The 24,143-nt window shown below is 43.0% G+C and overlaps 1 protein-coding gene across 7 annotated transcripts in view; it reads left to right on the top strand.

Annotated features, from left to right (window-relative positions):
* The first annotated feature begins 7,056 nt into the window (after positions 1 to 7,056).
* The window catches only part of ATE1 (arginyltransferase 1), a 99,967-nt gene continuing 82,880 nt past the window's right edge, over positions 7,057 to 24,143 (top strand). For 3 of the 7 annotated variants that reach the window (XM_076066307.1, XM_076066306.1, XM_076066303.1), the window contains exons 1-6: positions 7,058 to 7,527; positions 13,015 to 13,078; positions 13,801 to 13,863; positions 15,193 to 15,278; positions 15,957 to 16,133; positions 17,360 to 17,718. In XM_076066307.1, the coding sequence (XP_075922422.1) occupies positions 7,422 to 7,527; positions 13,015 to 13,078; positions 13,801 to 13,863; positions 15,193 to 15,278; positions 15,957 to 16,133; positions 17,360 to 17,718 (855 nt within the window). In that variant the 5' untranslated portion in view covers positions 7,058 to 7,421. Of the gene's footprint in view, positions 7,528 to 9,108; positions 10,430 to 13,014; positions 13,079 to 13,800; positions 13,864 to 15,192; positions 15,279 to 15,956; positions 16,134 to 17,359; positions 17,719 to 24,143 lie in introns of those variants that run through there. The other 4 variants (XM_076066304.1, XM_032952322.2, XM_032952321.2 and 1 more) reach the window with 4 other exon arrangements.

A 24,143-nucleotide genomic window follows, 5' to 3' on the forward strand; every position in this document is an offset into this window, starting at 1 on the left:
CACCCCGTGAGCCAGCCCTGCTGATAAAACACAATGAATACAACCCACAGCTAAACGGCAATTAGGCTGCACTGGTCGATGTATTTCTTACGACGTATTTTTGCCTTCTCAATTAGACCTGTGCATGAAATGTTGCACCAAGCTCATTGTTTCGTGCATTCTTAAACCTTACCTGATTACAGTACAGTTCATTATTTATCCGCTCTCCAAATGTTGGCGGTTAGTGACTCACACACTTGTGTGGAAGTACATTGATTACTTAAAAAGCTATTTAAACAGAAGACACGTTCAACATATTGCGCTAAATACAAGAAAGTTTTCACACTTTTGCAGCATGTACATATGTTGGCCTATTTATTTATAAATTACCCAGAATTCTCTGCAACAGCGGTTGTGTTGTTTGCTTATGGTCACTGTAGCTTAAATTAATGGCTCTGCCTATGACATTTGGCAACAGGACAGCAAATACATGCTTTAAACAAGTTAGCCTCTCCTGATGAGACCTTGTAAGCCAACACCGGTTGACAGTTTGCCTCTTTAAACAAACTAATGTTGCGAAGCATTGGACTGGAAGGCTGATTGACTCGCAAAAATATACTTTTCAAATTTTTAGACAGATGTGTGTTTATTTATTTGATACAAATGTTGTGCACTGGGCAGGTGTCTAAACATTCAGGCACTCGGATGCCACCGGCCATACGAAGTCATTGTATTTGTTTGTAACAGGAGGATGTGCGCTCTCGCAGCTGGTACATCGCTTTAGATGTGTTTTTATTCCTCACCTTAGATCCCCCACTGACACTTTTTCTACAGTTTTTTGTTACTTTTTGTATAGTTGCGAATGTTCCCATTGAGCCCGGTTTCATAGGCCGCGTTCCATTAAGCTACCTGGCTTTCATCCACGCGTGTACTTGTGTCATAGAATGCCATCAATGTCGCATGTGCCGGCGTGGGAACGGCTGGAGCACAGCATCGTACAGCACTACCTGATTTACTATTCCCTAACCACGAAAAATGTTCGAATATCGCATTATTCTACCTTTATAACACTTTTACTATGGGAGACAAAAGTACGTGTAGTGTACTTACAGTTGGGTAATATATTAAATGCATGCAATCGTGCTGTATTTGTACATGACTGATGACGGAAGGTTACAAGAGGTTACTCTGTTCTACCTCGAAATAAAAAAAAGAGTAAAGACCCGAATTTTAACGTAAAATGGGAAAATAATCCATCGCATATTCTGTAAATTCATTTAGCCTCCACACCATAAAGGCTTTGCCAACCAAAGTCAAACATGAATGTCCCCATTTTGATTCGTGACCAAGCGTCTGCTGATAGAATAGAACTCAATTACTGGGAATTAAGAGCTCTCCCTGTATCCAAGATCGGAGGTTTTTTTTTTATAATCCCCAAACCCTTCCATTTTTAACAACGCTTAGCTTTCTTTCAAAGTGGGTTGCACACCATATTTGTAGTGGTATCCACGCATACATTTGAAGCAATCACAATGCGCTTGGGAGCATTAAACTGCTACGATTTACTGCATGAATTTGATTCACTCCTTTGAACATGATGAAGATATTTGTGGCGTACAATTTTCTTCCAACCATAATTGTTGTTGAAATGTCTACCGCTGCATTAAGTTAACGTGTTATTTTCCCAGTATGTAGCACATCATTATGCCATGTGTTTATGTTTTAAATTATTGGACACCGGTTTCTCAATGTGTCCCTTCAAGGCAGCCTCCCAGTGCCTTTAAGATTGTTTCCTCACAACATCTCAGAACATGCAACGGTAATGCATGCTTGATTGCGTTAAATGAATTCCCCGAGGGGAAGAAAATCTAATGGTGAAAAATGAGTTTTTTTGACATAAATGTACGTACAAAAACACATTAGTTCATGTGCTGGGTGGATTGTTACATCATGGAATCATTCGAAGTGGCGGTAGCTTGGGGAGGCCTTCATACAGCAGTGGATTGACGTTGGATGATGATGGTCATTATTTATTTTTTCCAATCAGAAATTATACGAATGGATTTTAACAATTTACTTTGTGTTAATGAACAACCTTTTTTTTCTGTTGGAAATCATGATCATCATCGTCATCCATGATTAATCCACTGTGGAATGAAGGCCATCTCTCACAATCCCGTGAGGTAAACATTCACATATCACCTGCATACGAGCTGATTATGAAAAGCAGCTCCATTAAGCTCTCTTAAATGTTGTTTATATTTTTTTCAGCATTGTACACGTTTTAAAATCAAATTCTAATAGTGATTGTAAAATAATGGAGCAAAATAGGTCATACTGATGCTTGTATATTATTTATGCGGGATATCTAATTTGAGTACATGTTATTTGAAAGTTAATTTTGTTAAGTCTAGAAATAAAATCAGTGTAGTATAATGGCTGATGATGATGATGAGTAATAACGCCAATTGTTAAGCAAGAAAAGCCTCACTCTGTGTCAAAATCTTCTTAGGAGGATCCTGCATTGGGATCCTTGGATAATTCCATTAATCGTTGATATACTTAATTAATGTGCACATCAATATATAAGTAGCTTGCTTTGCAGGTATTGTATCACACGTGTTAGGGCAGTAATGTTCAGCTTCATGCCTCATGACCCTGCATTAAATACACTTTTTTAGTCTGGGATTCTTCATTTAATTCATGTGTACGTACACCTAAAACCATTTTCTCTGTGAGTTGGGTAACATTGTCATAGATTGTGCGTGGCATTGTATTTGGAATACATGGAAAACTGGATGGTTCTGAATTTCAGAGCCCTTTATCCCACGGCCATAATCTTTCGTTGGTCAAGTATTGAAGATGATCGGAGGTGACAATTTGGCAACAGCAGCACTTTAGACCCACCTAGCGGATGAGTGTATGAACTACAGCAACTCAAGAAAGTAAAGTACTGTTTTGGAATGAACAAAAACATTGTAAAGATTTGTATGTAGCGCTGCCTTTCAAGCGATGGCCTTTCTTTAAAGCACATTTATGTGCTATGTTGTGTTTTTGTTAATTGTGCCTGCATCACCAATGCAGCATCACCAAATCTGGTTTGGAATGCATGATTCCTCACTTAACCACCAAACCACTTTGCTATCAGTGTAAGCAATCCCTATAATTCATATCACACACACATATACATATATCCGCGTGTGGGTTAATCAACTAGAACTAAAATAAGCATGGTTGACTCTAACCTCAAAATGGCAGCGTTCGTGGGAAATGTAACATTAACCAGATTTTCGCTTGTGCTCACTGCTCTGCATTGCATTTGATAATGATTTTGGGGTCAGGAACCGAGAAATGCAAATACTGCAACCAGCATGGGTTGGGAATTTGGCAGGCATGGACAATGTTATTCGTGACATCTCACACAATACAGGCAACGGTTGGACATTATTGCATATTGCGCACTGTGTTTTGACAATTACGGCTGCAATTTATCATCAAATGCAATGCATGAGTGTGTGAATGTACACACTTTGTGTTTTCATAGTCTATATTTAATTGTAGCAATTTTGTATAAAATCGTAAGTAAAATGGCTTCACGTTTACAAGGCAAAGGCCTGCTCTCCAGATAGCATCGTTACCATTAGTGGAAGCAAAAACAAACTTGGTAAGGACTACAAAAAGCTCGGTTGTTTGGGCCAGAACGATGTCAAACATCTGGAGGCTCATTTGTAAAAAAAGGAGTGAGAATCGCCAGAAAACACAGAGCTATGCGACCATGGTTGAACAGTTTCTGCTAGGAGCTACGGTGCCAGGTCGAAATACATCACTTCAAATACAACCTCATTCCACACTATCAAAGGCCAGCAATGGGCACGCACATAGCGATGTCAATTGGACATCCTTCGGGAGGCGTTAATGAGAGCCGTAGCATGCCTGATCGCTCCCTGCACATTGCTTCCACGTAGTCTTGGCTAGGGGTGGCAGAACTGGCCTCTGGTTAAAAGGTCAGGGTTAGGAACTCAATATTTCAACAGTGACTGGCGCAGAACTATGCATCCGTGTCTGTCGCTGAGAATGCACGAGGCTACTAAGAACGAGCAATGATAAATCCTTGAGGACTCGTTTATGGAAAGCGCGACAACTCGCCAGATTACAGCCAGCGGGGTTCATTTCTCACGACTGTCTTTCCTGCGGGGATTAGGTTCTGGGGTCAAGAATTTAGAATTGCAAAGAGCGACCTGGCTTAGGTTGACCGTAATTGTCCAGCAATTTCCTTTGCAACATTCAAGGATGATCACATATTTGGGGAAGTATTTTTGGAGTGTGAAATTCTTCACAGCGTGATCTGAATTGACCTATTAAGATTGCGTCATTATTCAGTGTATATTTTTTATGTACTGTTTTTGTGTGGTTAGTCACGAATATTTCAAATGCTGTACTCATTTAAACTATTGGGCTATACACGTATCAGTTATGCGGACTTTCCGGTGGATGTAATTTCCTGTAGGCATCAAAACATGCCACAAGCGTGGTCTTTATTCATCAAGAAACTGGTTTAACTCAAAGTAAATTATTTTAAAAGACAATTCAGTATAAAATGTTTAAGATATATTTTAACCTTTGAAGATACTGATTTAGTGGCTAAAATAGCTAGTGGAATGAGGGTAATTTCATGGTCTCTGAGTTTTTCGCATAATGCTATTTAAAATACTCAAAATACCCAGGCTCGCAAGTCTTTCTTGTGAGAGATTATTCAATTTGGGCCCCACCTAGCTTACAAGACATTCCTGTAGATAATTGTATTCTTGTGTATATCTCTGCAGCTGGGGTTGAAAAAAAAATACTGGTTAAAAGCATTTGATCAAAATATTTTTTTTTTATAATATGGATTTCTAAATCTAAATTAGGCAGATCTTGGATCCACTCGTTGAGTCAAAAGTGTACTCAAATATCACCGAGCGGTTGAAATAAGGCTGCTATTTTCCAGAGACTGTGTGATGGAAATTAGGACCACATGATGCCCCGTAAGGTGCAGGCAATGACAGCAATTACTCAGGGAGAAGAAGGCATGGATTTGAGAACGTGTGCCTTAGATAAGTCATATTAATGATGGAATGGCAAACACCTTGTCGTTCGTCTCACTCGCCGGCCATCATCCCTTCGAGTGGACGTGTCCTCCCCAAGCCCACTTTTCTGAAGTCAATATGATGTCACTAACTTGGGTATGCTCTCCAATCTGTGTGCTCCTCTCAGCGTGATTACAAGAATGAACTTTGCCACGCGTCTTTGCGCACTTTTAATTTCCAAGATTCTGACGAGGTAAGGCACACTCCAGGTGAATTTGGTCGTAAGCTTTTGGGTCTTCATGAAGGATAACTTAACCCACAACTAGCAGTGGTAGTGCTGTGAGCCCAAAAAGACCCCGAAGCAGAAATTACGTTTTGGGGCCCCCACTTTCAAAACACGCACTTGGAGTGAGACTATACCAGAACAAATGCAGTCATATTCTTGGTGCTTTCGGTAAAGTTACGTAGAAGGGAAACAATAAAATAATAAAAATATAAAACAATAAAATTCTCACGACGTTTCGACTGCAACACAAGCAATCATCATCAGGTGTGAAAACCACAGCAAGAAATTTTGAAAAAAGTGGCGGTTATTTTTAACGTTAGCACCACGGAGAGCGATTTGACAGTTTGTTCAGATGGAAGAGTCCATCTATCTTCTTTGGTTCTTTCGGTAAAATACTGGTTAAAAGCGCTGTCCTACCAGACAGTCTCGCCCCCTTCACCTGATGAAGGCCGCTTGTGTTGTGGCCGAAACGTCGTGAGAATATTATTGTGTTATTTTATTTTATCAATTTATTATTTTATTCTCATTCTACGTGACTTTACCGAAAGAACCAAAGAAGATGAATCATTGCAGTCACGAAAGCTTTAAATCGAAAAGTCCATCTATGTTCGGAAAAGAGGAGGGGGGAGACGAAAATAATGGATGCCATCTGAAAGCCACCGTAAGCGTGAACAATCAACTAAGATCCGAAATGGTTTATCAAATCCTTCCAATGATTGCTAAGCCAGAATCCATCTTCTCGGTTGAAATTGTCTCTGTGTTTGTATATGTGGATAGCCTCATGAACGAATCTCTCATGGTAGCCAGATGGCTTGCAAATAACCTCAACCGAGAAGATGGATTCTGGCTTAGCAATCATTGGAAGGATTTGATAAACCATTTCGGGTCTTAATTGATTGTTCACGCTTACGGTGGCTTTCAGACCGCATTCATTATTTTCGTCTCCTCCCTCCTCTTTTCCGAACATAGATGGACTCGTCCATCTGAATAACTGCCAAATCGCTCTCTGTGGTGCTAACGTTAAAAATAACCGCCACTTTGTCAAATTTTCTTGCTGTGGTTTTCACACCTGATGATGATTGCTTGTGTTGCAGTCGAAACGTCGTGAGAATTTTATTGTTTTATATTTTTATTTTATCGTTTCCCTTCTACGTGACTTTACCGAAATAACCAAGAATACGAATCCCTGCAGTCACGAAAGCTTTAAATCAAAATTTAGATGCAGTCATAGGCAAGTGATAGAGATGTGGTGAGATAACAGAAGCATTGCATTGAAGAAAAAAATGGAGTGGAAAGATAGATGCAGACGATATTTACACGAGGTGAATTGCCTTTCACTTAACTAGCCTTTATTTTGGGATTGAATTGAGCTTCTCGATGCACCGCACATTTTTCATAAATCCAGGGATGGGGTGGGGGGGGAGACAGTTCTTGAGCTTTTCTTCTTTGGTTCTTTCAGTAAAGTCACGTAGAATGAGAATAAAATAATAAATTGACAAAATAAAATAACACAATAAAATTCTCACGACGTTTCGGCCAACACAAAGGCCACTTGTGTTGTGGCCGAAACGTCGTGAGAATTTTGTGTTATTTTATTTTATCAATTTATTATTTTATTCTCATTCTACGTGACTTTACCGAAAGAACCAAAGAAGATGAATCCTTGCAGTCACGAAAGCTTTAAATCGAAATTTAAAGCTCTTGAGCTATTTGGGGGTTATGCACTGTGCCTTTGCTTCATCTGCTCGTGCCCACCCCCACCCCGCGTCACACGCTAGGGCAGCGAAACCGCCCAACAGGAATTGTTCAATGAGTAACTTCTTCGCAAAGTGAGAGATTTTTTTTTAACCACATCACTGGAAGAGAGATTCCCCGCAGCAGCAGAAAAAAACCACAACACCAAGGATTTAGCGGACGCGTCCACAAACACGCAGAGGCAAAACACGGTGGCAAAAAGCGATTGCTACTCGCGTCACTTTTTTTTTTAAACTGAGGGCTCGTGTTTGTTGTGCAGTCTCGGCTCTCTGTATTTTGTAGCTCGTTGTTATTCCAAGCCTTCGCAAGCACCGAGGGACACTTCGTTTTTGTCGATGGCGCGAGAGGTCGGGGCCTGGGAGGTTCTGGTTCAATTCTCAAGGGGCGTCTTGGGCGCCCACTGCGGCTACTGCGGCGGTGACACGGGAAAGTGGAGCAGCGGTGAGTTTAGTTTATGTTGGTGGTGATGGTGGTGGGTTTGAACAACAGTGTCATAAAATTTCATTTTTTAAACTCTCCCCCCCCCCCCCCCGATCGCAATAACTATAATTTGTGATGAAACCCAACGGGCTTTGCATTTCGTAGAGCTGTTGCGCAGCGCGTGCGGGATCCAGAGCTCTCGTTGGTTGAGACTATGGCGACGCGTGGGGGCGGATGGAAAGGTCGCTCTGATTGGTCGAGCCCGCCGCGCGGCGCCGCCCTTGCGGAGTGGGAAATGTAAAGGCGGTGCCGCGAGTGGGATCGTAATCGGCAGTCTAGCGCGACGCGAGCGCTTGGTGGCCTTGCGGGTGTTGCACTTGGATCTTGACAGTGGCGGTGTTTTTCCAGTTTCAGAGTTTTTCAGTTTCATTTATTTGGTATAGCCCTGTGAGCCATTCGGCCCTTGAATGGGGTGCAACCACAACAAACAAGAACATGAACAAGAAACATCTGAAAGTGACTACGCGCAAACAGAAAAATCCAGGAAAAAAACCAGCAAAGTCTTCCAGAAAAAGCACCGTATATAAATGCTTGTGTGCAAAAATCCCAGTGGGATGCAAGTCAAACAATAACAACCATGAGACAATTTAGATTAAAGTTATCAGTCTAGCTCTGTACTACAACAAACAAATATGGCTAAACCAAAACGGTTTCGAATTCATCAAAATAAAGCTATAAAAGTAGTGGAGGGAGACTCGGCCCGAAAGGAGGGATTTTCTCGTCTCTCTCTTTCTCTGGTGTAGTAGGCCAATCGGTTTCAAAGGCAATGCCTCGAAATGTTAATATCAGAGGGCGTTTTTGTGTGCATGTTCACCGCAAGTGCGTGTGATTAATGCAGACTTGATTATTTGCAAAAGATTTAAAGCTTTCGTGACTGCAGGGTAAAGTAAAGTCACGTAGAGGGGAAATAATAAAATGCTAAAATAAAATTCTCACGACGTTTCGATTGCAACACAAGCAGTTGTCATCAAAGGTTTCGATTTGATGTTTGAACATCTTATGTTTTACTGCCAGAAAAGGGTAACACCTATTATTATATCTTTTCACGTCTTACTTATTGTACTGTATTTATTAAAACTAAACTTTAAAAAATGTACCACGTAAGACCCACTGAGCTATATAGATATTTTTTTAGATATTTAGGGGCCGGCCATAAATGACGTCACGCGATTTTGGACGATTTTTAACCCCCCCTCGTCACACGGCGTCACAAAAAGTCAGAACCCTCCCTCAAATATGACGTCACAAAGCTCTGCCCCCCCCCCCCCCCAAATAAAACGCTTCAAATCGCTTTAAACTATTGTCATTGTAGTGCGTGTTTAATGCGGCGCTGCACTCTGATGTAGGAGAAAACTATTATTAAAAAATCTAATTAAGTAGAACGTGTTGTCTATATTTATTTAAATAATTTTGATGTGACGTCACATTTCTCAACCCCCCCCCCTCGTCACACATCGTCACAAATGTCTGACCCCCCCCCCCCCTAGGTGCGTGACGTCATTTATGGACGGCCCCTAAGCGACCCATCACAAATTATAGCTCAACGAAGTGTCTTTTCACGTGGACAATTATAGCAGCCAAAGACTCTAAACGCATGTTTAAAAATGCCACAAATGATGAATAGTATCAAATTGAATCTCTCAACCTTAAATCTACCCCACGCCAAACGGAATATTCTCCCACGTAGCTGTACACCCGTCATGCTGATAAATCATCTGCAAATTACTCAATAGGAATAGCAAACATCCCTCCCCCATCCTTCTCGCCATCTATGGTGTGTTGAAAAAAGACTTGGCAGGACCCCCCCCCCCCACCTGAAAGATAATCTTGAGACTCAAGTGGGGCTTTCCGAAGCATTACGCCAGACAATGTGCATGCAAAGCATAACGAGCACCGGGCGACCGTGACACGCGGTGTTAGATGCTGTCGTAGATAAGGTTTACAACGATGGAACTATGCAGCCTTCCCACCCAGCAACTCCCACGTCGGGCTGAACAAATTGGCAACAGGACAACCACGTGGGTTGTTTGCTGGGCTATGTCAATTATGTGCCATGAAGAAGGGTCATTGCCCGAAACGTCGTGTATGATATATTTTTGTTCTTTTTTTTGTGCCACAGTGTTGCTGACGATAGTGTGAGTTTCTTTTCTTTGTAAAGTCAGAATCAGAGTGTGTTTTATACTGGAGGAATCTGATGAGCTATAAGGCTCTTTTTTCACAGATATCCAAAGAGTGTTCGTGCACTCATTGCCAATGCACCAGCAGCCTCAGCCTCACTCACCCCCACCATACATTTGGTCCAATCCCAGGGGTAGGCAAACCAAAAAAAATCACAAGAGCCAGTTTTTTTTCGAAAATTCGTTTTAAACAAAAAAGCCCCCCCCCCCCACTCCATAATGACTTCAAAAGCCGCAATACGATGTGAATACTAGACGGTGGGTCCTTAACAAATAACGTCACGAAGCCAAGTTAGCCCCCGGCAATGCTTTGCATCGGTTCAATCTTACAAATGACCACCAATGAATGTTTTGCGTGGCCCCAAGAGGCTCTCTCGCCCGTGCCCAGTTCGGGGCGCTCTCGAGTCCCGCGCTTGAAACCCGATTACGACCCCGGGCCACGTGCCGCCTCCTCCCTCCGCCTCCTCCTCGCCGTCCGCTTCGTCCGGAAGGGGAAACTCCGACAGACAGCCCCGCGTGTGTAAGAGCACAGAGAGGGTTAGTGGTGGTGGGTGGTGGTGGAGAGAAACCACCGTGAAGGGAGACAATGTCGACGCTAGGAATGCACAGCGTGGTCGAGTACCTGTCTCACAGCGGCGGAAACTCGTGTGGCTACTGTGGCGGAGAAACCTCCAGTGTATCGCATGGTATATTATTGTCTGCTGTGTTCCCCGCACACACACACACCAGCCCCCCCCCCCCCCCCCCCGTTGCCTGCACGTCTGTCCGGCTTGTCTCTCGCATGTCTTCTCGGTTGCCTTGTCGTGTGTGTGTGTGCCTTGACCGTCGGATAATTCTGTCTCAGCCCGTGTGCCGGCATCGACATCGGCAACAGCTACAGGGAACATTCATTCATTCATGCTGCTGCTGCCGCTGCTGAATCTGGTGGTAGCAGAAGCAGCAGCAGCACCACGATCATCGTTATCGTCTACGAGAGGCCACGAGTCACCATCGTTATCGCCATCCCTAGACGGGCATTTGGCAGCAACTTCTGCCACCTTTATACTTGTTGCTGTTGTCAGCATCATCTTCGCCATCGCTCCTAACATCATCATCTCTTAGATGTCATTGAGAGCAGCTGATAACATCCCTGCATCGCCATAATCGTCATCAGCAATACTTAAGGTCATCCTCACACGGGGTTCATGTCCTCATGGAATTTGGGAATTGGGGAACGCTCCTCGGGTTATTGCTTACATCATAAATGTGATACTGTACGAATTGTGTGCTGTTTGTGGACTGTACTCTGCTTACAAGGGGCTAAGTGATAAAGGGTTTTAGTCTTGGGGTTTCAATGGCTTTAATGTTTGAATCGTTTGTGTCAGGGTTTATAGGGTAAGGGATTATTGGGATAGAGCTTATATAACCATGGTTTTGGTTTATAGGGGAGCTTGCAGAGATTTGGTATATAGAGCTTGAACTTGTAGAATTGTGGAAGTGAATTTTAGTGTTTTGGTTCCTGTGGCTATTTTTAACTTACTGTGTATGGCTATGAATAGGGCTTATAAGGTCAAGGAGTTTAGGGGCCGTCCATAAATGACGTCACGCACCGAAGGGGGAGGTCAGACATTTGTGACGATGTGTGACGAGGGGGGGTTTGAGAAATGTGACGTCACATCAACATGCGCAACTTTAAATAAATCTTAATTAAATAGAATTGTTATAACAACACTTATTTTGATACATTTTCATTATTAACAATTTGATTATTGAAATTTACTAAGGTCACCTTTTATTTATTCCATGAAGGAGCATTTTCTTCTCCATGGGAGAATGGAGAAATATAAATTTTGTAAATATTTTGAATGATTGTTATTTAACAGTTTTGATTCTAATGATTTTACCAGGGCTTTTCATTCAGTGAAATGAATGTGATTGTTACAATTGTACTCTCCATTTTGCTTCGTTCTACTACAAAGTTTAAAGTGTTTTTTTAATAGTTATAATTACTTTTAATCTATATATAAAAGGGAAATTTCTGAACGTGGATATATAATATATTGCACGGCAAGCGAGCGGTGACGTTACATCTGTGACGTCACCCGCATGCGACAGCGTCACGCAGTGTGCCTGCCGACGTCACGCAAACCCCCCCTCACCCTCCGCGTTAATCCAAGACAAGACTCCGGGTGGTAAAGCTAGTATTTTCTAATTATAAGAGAATTTCAATATAACATTCTGAACAGCTGCAGTTTTAGTTAGACGTTGAATATTTTCCAGTAAATGTTATGCTAAATTTCAGCTTTCCAACGCCTCCTTTTAAAAACATGTTTTCTCATACAACATCAGAGTGCAGCGCCACATTAAATACGCACTACAATGACAGTAGTTTTAGTTTAAGTGATTTAAAGCATGTTTTATTTTCAAAATTGAAATATGGTTGGGGGGGGCAGAGCTTTGTGACGTCATTTGAGAGGGGTCTGACTTTTTGTGACGTCGTGTGACGAGGGGGGCGGGGTAAAAAATCGGCCAAAATCGGGTGACGTCATTTATGGACGACCCCTTACTATATATAGGGCTATGAATATAGGTTGTAGGAGTTAGAGTTGATGAGATTGTAATTATATACTTAGGCTTGTAATATGATAATGGATTAAAAAATTGTACCTAAAGGTTTCGGTATGGTTCGAGTTTAATTGTTTATACTGTTCTTTATTAAATGTTAATATGGGTATATATATAAGGCATACTGACTATACGATTATTGCTTTACAGTACTGTAGCTTTTTAGGAATGTGATGAATGTGTCGTAAGGTTCTTATGGCTACAACAGCATCAGTGGCGAGTGATATCCAAACCGGTCCCTGCACCCATCCCCACCCATTTGACCAAAACAACTTGCTTGGCCGACATGGTACCAGGATGTGTGGAGGCCTTCATCCAGCAGTGGATTGACAAAGGCCTGTAACTATTAACAGTTCAAGGGGCATGCGTAGCAAAACCTATTCGCTCTCCTTGCCAGGATCTTCAAATTGTTGCGATCGGATGGTGCTTGATAAATGAATGTAACTGTTCCATTCGCAATTTTATTGTTACTCACAACTTATTGTGAAAAAATCTTCTGGTTGTGATGTTACATTTACCTTCCATGGTTTTGTCCTTCCCAGTCTATGTAATTGGCGCACAGACACATTGTTTTGCTTTGGACATTAATGCTGATTGAATCTTGCATGGTTTTTGCAGGTCATGTTTTGCATGTCTCTAATTGTAATCTGTGTGTCACGTCTCCAAGGGATGTGGGCCCATGCCTTAACAGTACATGATTACCAGGATCTCGTAGACCGGGGCTGGAGGAGGTAAGTAAGCTGCTTACTTTTCACTTTGACCTCTGGGAAGGTTCAATTTTAATTAATGTTGTAAATCAGGGGGTTTATTCTTAAACAAAGTTCATACAAGACGTGACATGTGACAATTTGTGAAAATTATATTGGGTTAAATGAATCGCCATGACACACGCAGTCTTAATAGTCTCAAAGCTGTGTAATAATTTATGCCTTGATGAGCATCAATTATTAAACTCATCATGCATGCCGTTTGATATGTTGTATATGTTATTACCAACGATAAAATCAGTTAGCATATCTCAAAGTGGAACCTTGCAAGCACTTGAATGGATTCTCATAATAAATGCCAGGTTGTCAGAGGCAGCACGTGGTTACCCTGCGCACATGCTGGTCCATCGGAGGACAGTGCAGAAAAGTCAATTGTTCTACTGTACTTCTATACCGCCATATCTCTGCTCCCCATCAAATAACCACCACGATCCACGCATTGCAGGGAGGCTCCCATCCAGCAGTGGATTGACAAAAAAGGCTGTACATGCACAAATGAAATGTGTTAACGTAAGCGCCGTAGCCACACGGAGTCGCTACATTCACCACAATGTAAAACAAAGCTTAAATATCTTGAATCGAATCACAACTCTGAATGGCTGGAGAGCTGGTGATGTGCTTTCTGATACTAGATTATACTGATTTTTATTAGTATATGGTGATATGAAATGTCATCTTTTTTTAAGGAGTGGCGAGTACCTGTACAAGCCCATCATGGATAAGACCTGCTGTCCTCAGTATACCATACGGTAAGTTCTCTGGACATGGCAATGGACTGAAGTGGCAGAAAATAGTGTATTATTCCTTGCCTTTTCTTTTATTGTGAGCCATTTTCTTTCCAATGTTGGATGAAGACCTTCCCGATATGGTTGTTACCCCTCACATTTCTGCATGTGCGCTGATCTCATCTCGCCATCTATGCAGTGGTCATCCTGTCTGGTGTTTTCTCTCCTTTGGCTGCCTTTCTATCGGCAGACTAGTCATCAGCCATCATCATTTCTAAATTACACGTCCTGCACAAGTTCACTTAACTTTCTTAACGGTCAATATGACTTTGTGTTTGTTTCCTGATCCTTTGTAGGAAACTGAATTGTATAAATAAGTAGGCATTGCAGTGTGTTTGGCAGTTGGGTGATGATATTGGTAAACAAAAGCCTGGTTTTATTAATGATTTCTATAAGGTTTTGTCATGTCCACTTGCAGTAGATGACGTTTGTAATTTCCTACACTATTGGCTTTGGAAATCAAACTGTTGAGTTTTATTTTGTCAAATCAAATCCTTGGCTTCACAAAATAACTTAACTTGTCCTTAGTGATTTCAATAGCGTGTTGTTGACTCCAAAAGGCATTTCATTGAATACTTGCAACACACACAGCCTTATTTTTTTTACCATTCATTTTGCTGCAAAGATATGAAAACCGTGATTTAAATTTACTGGCCCGCTGGTGAACTTTGAAAGAGTAACACGTTTTTTAGCAGAAGTGGGATTAGACCGGAAGCTCAGAAAGACAGGCATTGCAGGAATTCCCACGACTGTCCACTTCTATAATTACGAATCGGTTCCCTTGGTACTGATGTTGCAGAACAAATATCACCGTAATTGGGTGCTGACAAGTTAATTTAATTCGAACTACCAGTTTTAACAGTAGCATATTCTCCCGGGTTTGCCTGCATGGAGAATGGCAGTTACACGGTGTTTGGCTTGCACTAATAATGTATGTTGGGGCTGACCACTTTCAATTTGCGTGTCCTGTATATTTGCATTTGGTAAGCTGCGGCTCTGGAGCTGCGTGCGGCTCTCTAAGGACTGCTTCGTGACGTTATTCACATGCATTGCAGCACAATTTTTTTTATTTTTTACTGAATTCGAAGAAAATGGCGCTTCTTATCTTTGTTTGCCGTCCCCTAGTCTAGGCAGTAATGGGGGAAATATATGCTTTGTGCACAGTGGTAATGTGATGGTGTATCTTTGTTGTAGAATTTTTATTTGACTTATATTATGACAATTTAGTCTAGGAATGATCTGGCAGGGAAAAGACAGCATGGCTAAGAAATGTCCAAACTTATTTCTTCACAGGTGTCAAGTTCTGGATTACCGACTCTCCAAATCCCAAAAGAAGATTCTGAAGCGAATGACCATGTACCTTGCGAATGGAGACATCTGTAAGGAAAAGGACAGCAAATAGTTATTTGGATTGCAATATGTTTAAGTGTTTGCTTGAAAATGTTTGCTCTGTTAGATTTCAATGTGGCAGAGTGATGTAGTGATTGACTGATCACAACTGCTTGTCCATTGTCTTGTATCATTGGAATATTTTCAGATCCCCACCATTCATCTGGGGAAAACATTATGATTTGCATTTAAAAACAAGTATTTTCCCCCAGAGTTATCCCGATGTTGCTATCATCACGTTATGAGATGATGTATACATTCTGATTTGTTGCAGAGCAGTGCAACCCTTAGACTTTTCCAGAATGGGCGAGAGAAGAAAATATTACAGTCATCTCTGAGATCCCTTCAAGTAACCTTTTTTTGTACAATAGCGGCAGCATTTTCCCACTCTGTCAAAAAGAGCAATGGTCATCACACGACAGTTAAACCGACATGTTGGATGATCAGAACTAGAATTTGGCCGATTTTAAGTGCAGAACCAAATGTAACGGGATGTTTTTGTTGCGTGTTGTCATTGGTCACTGGGTTTTAGACCATCACCTGGGTGCTCATCTATGGGCACCCAGGATGGATCTCAGTGGTGCCGGCTCAGCGCTCGGACCTCTGAGCCACCCGGTCAGTTCTGTCTTTAATATTTTGAGTGAGGTTTTGTTTGTTGGTTTCCACAGTGCCCACTGAGGTGCCCATGGATGAGCACCCTTCTGCGTGCCACATGCCACATCCGGTGGAAAAGCCAAGCCAACTGGACACGGTGATTGTGGGAGAAGTCGACCAATCTGACAGGGCTTTGCCGAAGATATCTGGTCCATCGTCCGAAGAGAAGGCAAAGAGGCCCCCCAAACCTGGTAAACTCTAACCTGAGACATGGATTCATAGCTTTTTGTTTGTTTTTCCAGTAACCCACTGTGTTAATATTTACCTTTCATGTGAAAAAAACAATAAAAGGTGGGTTACAACATTACAAAACAACCCGCGATGACAAGTATGTAAACATGCTCTTGTTTTTCAAGGGTGACCGGCTTACAACACAAGATGGAAAATTGCGACACCGATTTTAAGCTAAACTTATAGCCCGTGTTAAACTCTGTTGCCTTGCTACATCGTGGGCAGCAGGGGGCAGTGCAGCAAATCCTTTGCTCATCCAGCTTTAACCTGCCACTTGCACGGAATTGGGGAGGCCCTCATCCATCAGTGCCTTGACAACAGCACCGTACTTGTACGCTGCAACATTTGTTTGCTGTTGGTGCAGTTGTAAAGGTCATTTGATTTGTTTTATTTTGTCCACGTTATTTGAATGTGTTCCATTTTAACGCATAGGCTTTCGCGACCAATATCCATAATCCATCATACAGGTTTTTTGGGTTAAATCGCGTAAATATATAAATGTGTCGTTAAACCCGCCCCCACCTGACACAGCAAATTAATAAGGTTTGTCACGTAAACAGAACATGGCAATTCGTTACTCGTACAGCAAACCAGTGTGTTGGAGAGCAAAGCCACAACATTTACAATCTGAGTACGACCCCAAAAAAAACCTGTATTATGGATTATATTTTTCACGAAAGCCTACGTGTTAAATAATTAATAATGCAGGGTTTTTTCTGGGTAGATTGCGAAAATATTGACGCGATCCAACCCCAAAAAAACCTCGTGTGTTTCGTATGTGTATTTGGTTTTTAGATTTACTCATCTGTTGCCTTTCTAGCCAGTAGGTGGCAGATTTGGACTGTTTCTGCCACTTGAGGGCATCTTATACCACAATCATGAGTATCATACATTCTGGAGTAAATTATTTTCAAGTGAATGTATAACGACTTTCAATGTCATATTGTTGAGTTCATGGTGCTTTGGGATCAGAAACATAACGTTCTATTTTTTTATTGCACGTAAAGAACATCTCATTAATTGTTGGCTTAATATTGTCACAAATGACACTATCACAAAACCATCCCCCCATTGATAAAAACATTTTTTACGTTTGTAAATAAAAGGAGTTGTGGCACAACGAATATCCATGTAATTATCAACTGGGATGTTGAGTTTTGGGTACCGTTTTGATCCGTGGGTACAGGTGTGGGTGCTGACCCAAGCCGTCCAATGGCTCGTAAGGCCAAGGACCTGCGCAGGGAAAGGAGGATGCTGAAACAGCAGAAGCAGGGCGGTATGGAGAGTGGAGACCAAGCATCGGGCAGCTCTCAGCCGGAGTCCTCCTCTGCCCAACGTCTTTCTGCATCGTCTGCTCCGTTTCTATCCGACGGCCTTGCGTCCGACGCTGGGGCACTCAGCAACGTGGAGAAGGGAATGCGTTTGGCTGGCCTGTCACACCGGCAGGCCGGGCAGCACCCTGAGCAACAAGCACCAAACCAGCCAAAGACCTTGGAGGACTTTGTCTCTGAGCACAAGGCAGGAGATGGCAAGCACAAGCTGGAGGTGAGCGAGAGGAACCGTTCGATTGTTTGATCGTGGCAAGCCCTTGTCGGCGATGGCAGTGTGGTGGCCCTATCGTCTGCTTGGTTGATTAATGTAATTAATGTCTTTCAGCCAAAGCAGGAGGTGTGAGTATTTCATCTGTTTCTGACATTTTAGCACCATTGCCATGCATGTGTTGCTACAACTGAGTGCAAAAATATACAGTGTTTACATGGTATCCACTTGCAAACTGTTTACATGAATAATTAAAGCATTTCGTTTTTTGTCAGTTGGAGAAGAGGTCAGAGTATAGTTTACGCAATGGGAATTTATTTTTTTAAAGTGATCAACTCAAGCCTGTAGCCAAATTACCTCTGGAAATGTGTCTGATCTCAAAAGCTAAGTAGGGCTGAGCGTGGATAGTCGGCGTTACAAGAAACAAAAGTGGCAGTCTTTCCCAAGAACATTTCCGAAATTAAATCTCACAGCCATTCAAGAGTAAATGAAGAGGCATTTTTTTAGAATTTTCATTGGACATTAACTTCTTGCTCATGCCACTGCTGGCAGAAGCACCTCCAGAGAGTATTTGACCTATTTTTCCAACGCACGCCAGACGTCTTATAAGAGGCGTGAGTACCCACACTTTATCCCAGCACAACCAAGCATCCTGCCGATCCTACTAACTGTGGTAAACCCATTTATACTTCATGGAGGATTGAGGCTGGGGGATTCAAGAAACGGGCTCATCGTTTCAACTCTCGTGCAAGGAAATCGAATTGAACCAGCGACCTGTGGAAATAACATCCCAGCGTGCCACCCATTCCACCATGGCAGCATCCCGATAGAGCCAAACTGGGTTTACATTGAATTTGCCTCGAGTAAAAAAAAAACACACCAATACATTATTGTTATTTTTCGTCCGTTAACGTTCACCAGGGTCACGTTGTGGCTTCCTTCGTGAACCTTCCGCCCCCGCGTGGCGTAACGCGGCCTTGCAAAAATACGTATGAAAGAGGATATTTGTCCGTACAGTGAGCTATGTGTTTTCTCCTACCGGTCCACAAGCATACGCACTTTTATATTTTGCAAAACCGCTTGCCACACTCATGCTGTCGGGGATAATTCGTAAGTGACTTGCGTGTCGCTTGTGGGTGGGTGGCATTGCTTCCCCGGTGGGGGGGGGGGGGGGTTAACACAGGGAGTCTAGGGTCTGAAGTAAACAGCTCATTTGTAGTGTTGGGCAAAATGGAATTTATTCCCCCCCCCCCCCCCCCCGTTTTTGTTTCCTGCGCAGGGCACAGCACTGGGGATTTCTTATTGCTGTTTTTAATGACCACAAGCGTGTAAGCAAACACAACTGAACTGTGGTTAGTTGTTAGTGGAAACATGCCTGACCGCTCGCCGATTGGTTTCTGCGCAAGGGGGTAGAGCGTTTCAGAATGAACATTGTATAAACACAATCAATGTAATTGTTAATGGCTGCAAAGTTTTGTTATGGAAGTGCAGAGGTTTTATATAGGAAGCATTCAACAATGCATAAAAAATGCTTCCTCCCATGCATTTTTTAAGTCTAGTGTGATTCACTGTTTTAAACGTAAGTTGTTTTTTATAATCAGACTATATTTCCTGCAATGATGTATGGATCAGCAACCTGGACATTGTTAAATAAAGTGGAATTTAAAACTGAAAAATGCGCTAAGAAGCATGAAAAGGTGAACGCTCGGAATTACACTGAGTGGCAGAAAGAAAGATTTAGAGAACAAATAAAACATACAGAAATTAATTATTGACTGCAAAGAATACTTAAGTGAACATGGGCAGGACACATCGTTAAAAGGGATGACGCTGCTGAGACGGCCAAGGGAGTGGACGTGTCTGCGAGGACTTCTAGCAGAGCTGCGAGTTGAGCAACTGCGCAGGTGCCAGGTGGATCGTTGCATCGTGGGACCGTGAGAGATGGCGTTGGCTGAGGGTGGAGGCCTTCATCTAGCAATGGACAGATCCACGGCTGAATAATAACTACCTAGTATGTGCTAACGGCATTTGGCGAACTGTCGAGCAAAGACGGTAACTGCATCGCGCGTTTTCATATGCGCTTCTGCGGCCATCTGGAATGCTCTTCTTTCCGACATTTCGAAACCGCTAGAGCTTTGCACCTTTAAATCATCTAGATTAAAAACTAATTTCACTAGAACTGCTTTCTGTGCTTAGTTTGCTATCCTTCCCCCGCACCTCCGATTAGCACGGTTGGCTACGTACGGTGCGTAATAAGTTAATCATACAGCGTACATCTTCCACATGACGTGTTCTGCTCTGGCTTATGGAATGGCCGGTCCCAGCAGCGCCATGCGCGCTGCGTTGCGTGCTTGCTGCGTGCATGCGTTGCGTGCTTGCTCCGAGGAAGCGAACGGTAGCTCCGCGGGAGGTGCCGCGCGTGACGGGCGCCACAAGAGAGCGTTGTTGTTGCCGCGATTGCAAGTGACTGGGGTAATTGTTCAAAGTGGCGAGCCCCGAGGAGCGGCGGCACTCGCGTTACCCGGAGACTGTGGGTCTCGTTGGGAAGGTTTTAACGTCTTACTTCAGAGCGGGTTGACGCCAGCGCTTTGACTGGTGAGGCCCACTGCCCTGATAATTACCCCAAATTACTTGGCGAGTTATGGCCGCGCTAATTCATGTTGCACGCAAAACCGTCCGTTTTGCACGTAATATATGTCGTGAGTATGAGGTGGAGGCGTTGAGCAGGGTGCCCGTGTGCGGCAGTACGGCACAGGAACACGATATTGCAATGAAATGTCTGCAGGGACTTTACGACTCGCGAGGAATCTCTCTGTGTCGAGGGGTCACATCCATCACCTGGTCACCGCCGGCTTGCCGAAGGTGCATTCACTGCTTAAGCCCTGCCGTGCTTTGTGCTTACGCACTCAATCCATAGTGTCACCGACTTGTCCTGTAACCAGCAAGCAGCTTGTAGATCCCCGACGTGTTTTCGGGTCCTGCCGCGTGTTGTTTGGAACGATGTCCGACGTTTCGCTCCACGTGACGGGAGCTCCTTCAAGCAATTGAATCTAGGCGGTAACAAGTGGCTTCTCAATCAACTACGCCGACTCAGCCGCTTCCTTTGAGCATGAGTCTCTTTCATGTGACTTTGGCACGTGTAGTCATGATCAAGAAGTCGTATGTATTTTCAGAGTTGTTGCTTGTCGGGATTAGTCTCACCATCTGCTTGTGAATCTCTTGGTCAGTCGCTCCCAGTCTGGCCGGCAGTCCTTCTGGCTATAAATCTCTCCATCTCTCTGCCCTTCTGTCCCCTCCATCTGCCAGTCCTAGCATCTGTGGTCCATTTGTCCATCGTGGTCTGTGCCAGCTAAGCCATGAGATTTTGAATACTTGAAAGTAGGCACGTATAGATTCTCTCCCTGAGAAATTACATACATTGTCACGCTTTAGAGTGGTCATTTAATTAATCAATCAAATCACAGAGATCACGTGAAACCTCCTTAACATATAACACACGTGAATCTCAGAACGGTGATCTTTACACGCGCGATATGACGCCTGCATCGTCAGCTTAAGCATCGATATTTATCGATGCATTGTTACGTCTCATTTTGTTAAATCTCAGAGCTTCTCCACCTTTCTCTTTATCGAGCAGATACACAGATCTCCCTTACGAGGCCCCTTGTTTTACAGCAATGTGGCGCTGGGCCAGGCTGTGCACATGCGCGCATTTGTGTGCATGCAGTGTGGTGGTGCTGGCCACCTTACCCCCCTTGTGTGCAGCTCCAGCCTTAATAGGTGCTCGCTAACAGCACTTACCCCTTGAGTCTGACCAGGTTATACGGGGGGGGGGGGGATGATCTTTGTCTATCTCATCATTGCACGATTTTGGTGAGAAATGCCAGCGGAAGCGAGGCCATGGGGGCGTGCATTATTAAGCTGAAATGTAATTTATTGCCAAACTCGTAATTGGAGCGCAGACGGACTTGCACAATTAAATACATAAAAACATTTAATTGCACTATGGGACGTCTAAAGTCATGCGGATTGAAACTTGGCCGGACGAAGTCTCGCTCTGGCTGGTCGGGTTTAGTCATAAAGGACGGAGAGACCAAATTGAGCTTTGGAAGTTTATTGTTCGTTCAGGGGACTGCATCGTGCCAAACAGTTTTATCGCATGTTTGTGTGCCGGGTAAGTAAGGAGCCCACTTTCTACATTGCGCTTGCTTTACGTGGTCGTTTAATGTGGATGCACTTAGGTTGGTGGTTCGGGGGTGGTTGTTAACGTAACTGGATGAGTGTTCATATACTTACATTGCATAAGGGGTGAAGCAGTGGCATCGTGATGAGTGCACTCCGACATGGATCCCGGCAACCTAAGTTCTATTCTCCGGCCACTTCTAATGTCACTCACGTGCGACGTCTAAAACTGGTGGTTGTGCCACCCCTTCGAACCGGATTGACCAGTGTGGTGAAATATGGGCAAACATTTCACGGGGAGGACTTCATGAAGCAGTGGTTTAGCAAAGGGCTGTAAAATTACTATTATTATTAGTTATAAGTGTTCTTGTACCATATTGAGGGCACTCGGGTAATATTTAGACCCAGGGCATCTGCTCTTAAAGGCAGGTTGGTAATCGTTGGGGTCCTGTGTAGCAATACTTCGTGATTCTCTGAAATATAGCACTCAGGGACTCCTTGCCCAGTAAATGTAGTCTGAGACTACCCTTTAAGAGAAACCTAAAACGTAAACTATGCTATCAAAGTATTAACCATGCAGTTTTTTTTGTTACAGTAAAGTTTGAACATGTGCAATGCATTAGGGCCATGATGTATTGCGTGCTTTTAATATTGAATAATGCCACGATAAATATTGAGCCAGTGCGCTGTTATTTACTGTCTTCCTGTAGGTTATGAAAGGCAAAAATAAGTGTGATCGGAGATCCAGCCCCGAAGGAGCCCAATGGCTTTTAAGCGGGGAAAGAAAGAGGCCATGCAACATAAACAACGCTTAGCGTGCGGCTATTGTGGCTGAGAGATGTAATGATCGCTTTTCATATGAGTGCTCATTGTTAGCCATTAGTGGTGAACCTGTCTCGACAGTACCCGTCTGTCTGGGCATGTCTCTTCTGGCAGGATGCTGGCTTTATTTAAAACACAAAAAATCTCAACAATATTTTCAGATTTTATTTTTTTAAGATCTCACAAGGGAATTGTTTTTATTATTCGCTTTCTAAATTGTTATTTTCTCCTCCCATGTTGCATTTTGTGTACCGGTAATTATATTTTAGCACTAATTATTCTTTGTGTGTGTGTGTGCGACTATCTGATTTGACCGTTGCAAACCTCTTGAAAGGAAGAATATAATTGTCGCGGCGTCTCGCCGCCCATTCGCCTCGCTCGGCGGTTAAACAAAGCGACAAACAAACAAAACGCGGCCCCCCTCGCATTAACTTGTTCCTGTGCGTAATGTTTTGTTGTTGGCTTTGTGAGCCATGCGTGCTGCACATCCGCCTGCGTTCGTGTGGAGACTCACGGCTGCCACTTTAGCGACCGCCGGGACGGCTTTGGGGAGACTGGATTTGCCGTCGCGGAGGGGGCTGGCGAGCGCAGTGTGCTAATGTGTTGTGTATAATTTCATTGATTTTAACGGGGGCCTTTGCCCGCCTTAGGCATGGAAATGTTGTTGGTGTTTGATATCACAAGCGCACTGCCGGCTCTTTGTTTTGGGGGCAATTTGGCTGGCGCATTTTTTTAAAAGCAAACATGTTTTTAAGAAAGCCGATGCTTATTTACCAACCTTGGAATGTTTATGACTTTACTAGCACTTCGCTTGCACAGTTTCAGATCAGTTTTTTTATCTGCTGCCAAAATTGCTTCATTTTGCTATTAATGTTTTTTTTTACTTCTTGGATTCTAATCATTTCCTTGAACTATAATATCGCGTTTTGGCAGCTTATTTTTCTTAACTAGAAAATCACATGTGGCCATTAACCATATAAATGAATAAATACATATTTTTAAACTGAATAAATAGGAAGACAAATACAAAAGTAGCCAATGTTCATTAGGGATAATTAACATTTGAATGTGAATAAAGCAAGTCTTTCACTTAAGGTTATGCTGCAATTACGTGTACTCTGGTGTAATTGCGATCATTGTGAGTTCATGTTTGTTTCTTTCAGTCGAATTTACCAACACATCCGAAAACTTGACTCGCACTGCATCGCCTGCTATCCTGCTATTTACTCCATATGCCAATGCACCTCCCTTGTTGGCCTCCACAGCAGTGGTTGTAGGTTCATAGATGCTCACTCGCAGCACTTGCCCCGAAAAGTCTGCAAAAGGCTATGCAGGAGTCTTTATTGTAGATTATCAAAGTGTTGATTTTACCCCCTTGGGTGTCAATGCGAGGTAAAGGTGCAGCCCTGCAATTGATTACTCAACGC

This window comes from Petromyzon marinus, chromosome 11, assembly GCF_048934315.1.
Source record: "Petromyzon marinus isolate PM22_M1 ecotype Great Lakes invasive population chromosome 11, UKy_Petmar_22M1.pri1.0, whole genome shotgun sequence".
NCBI lineage: Eukaryota > Metazoa > Chordata > Hyperoartia > Petromyzontiformes > Petromyzontidae > Petromyzon > Petromyzon marinus.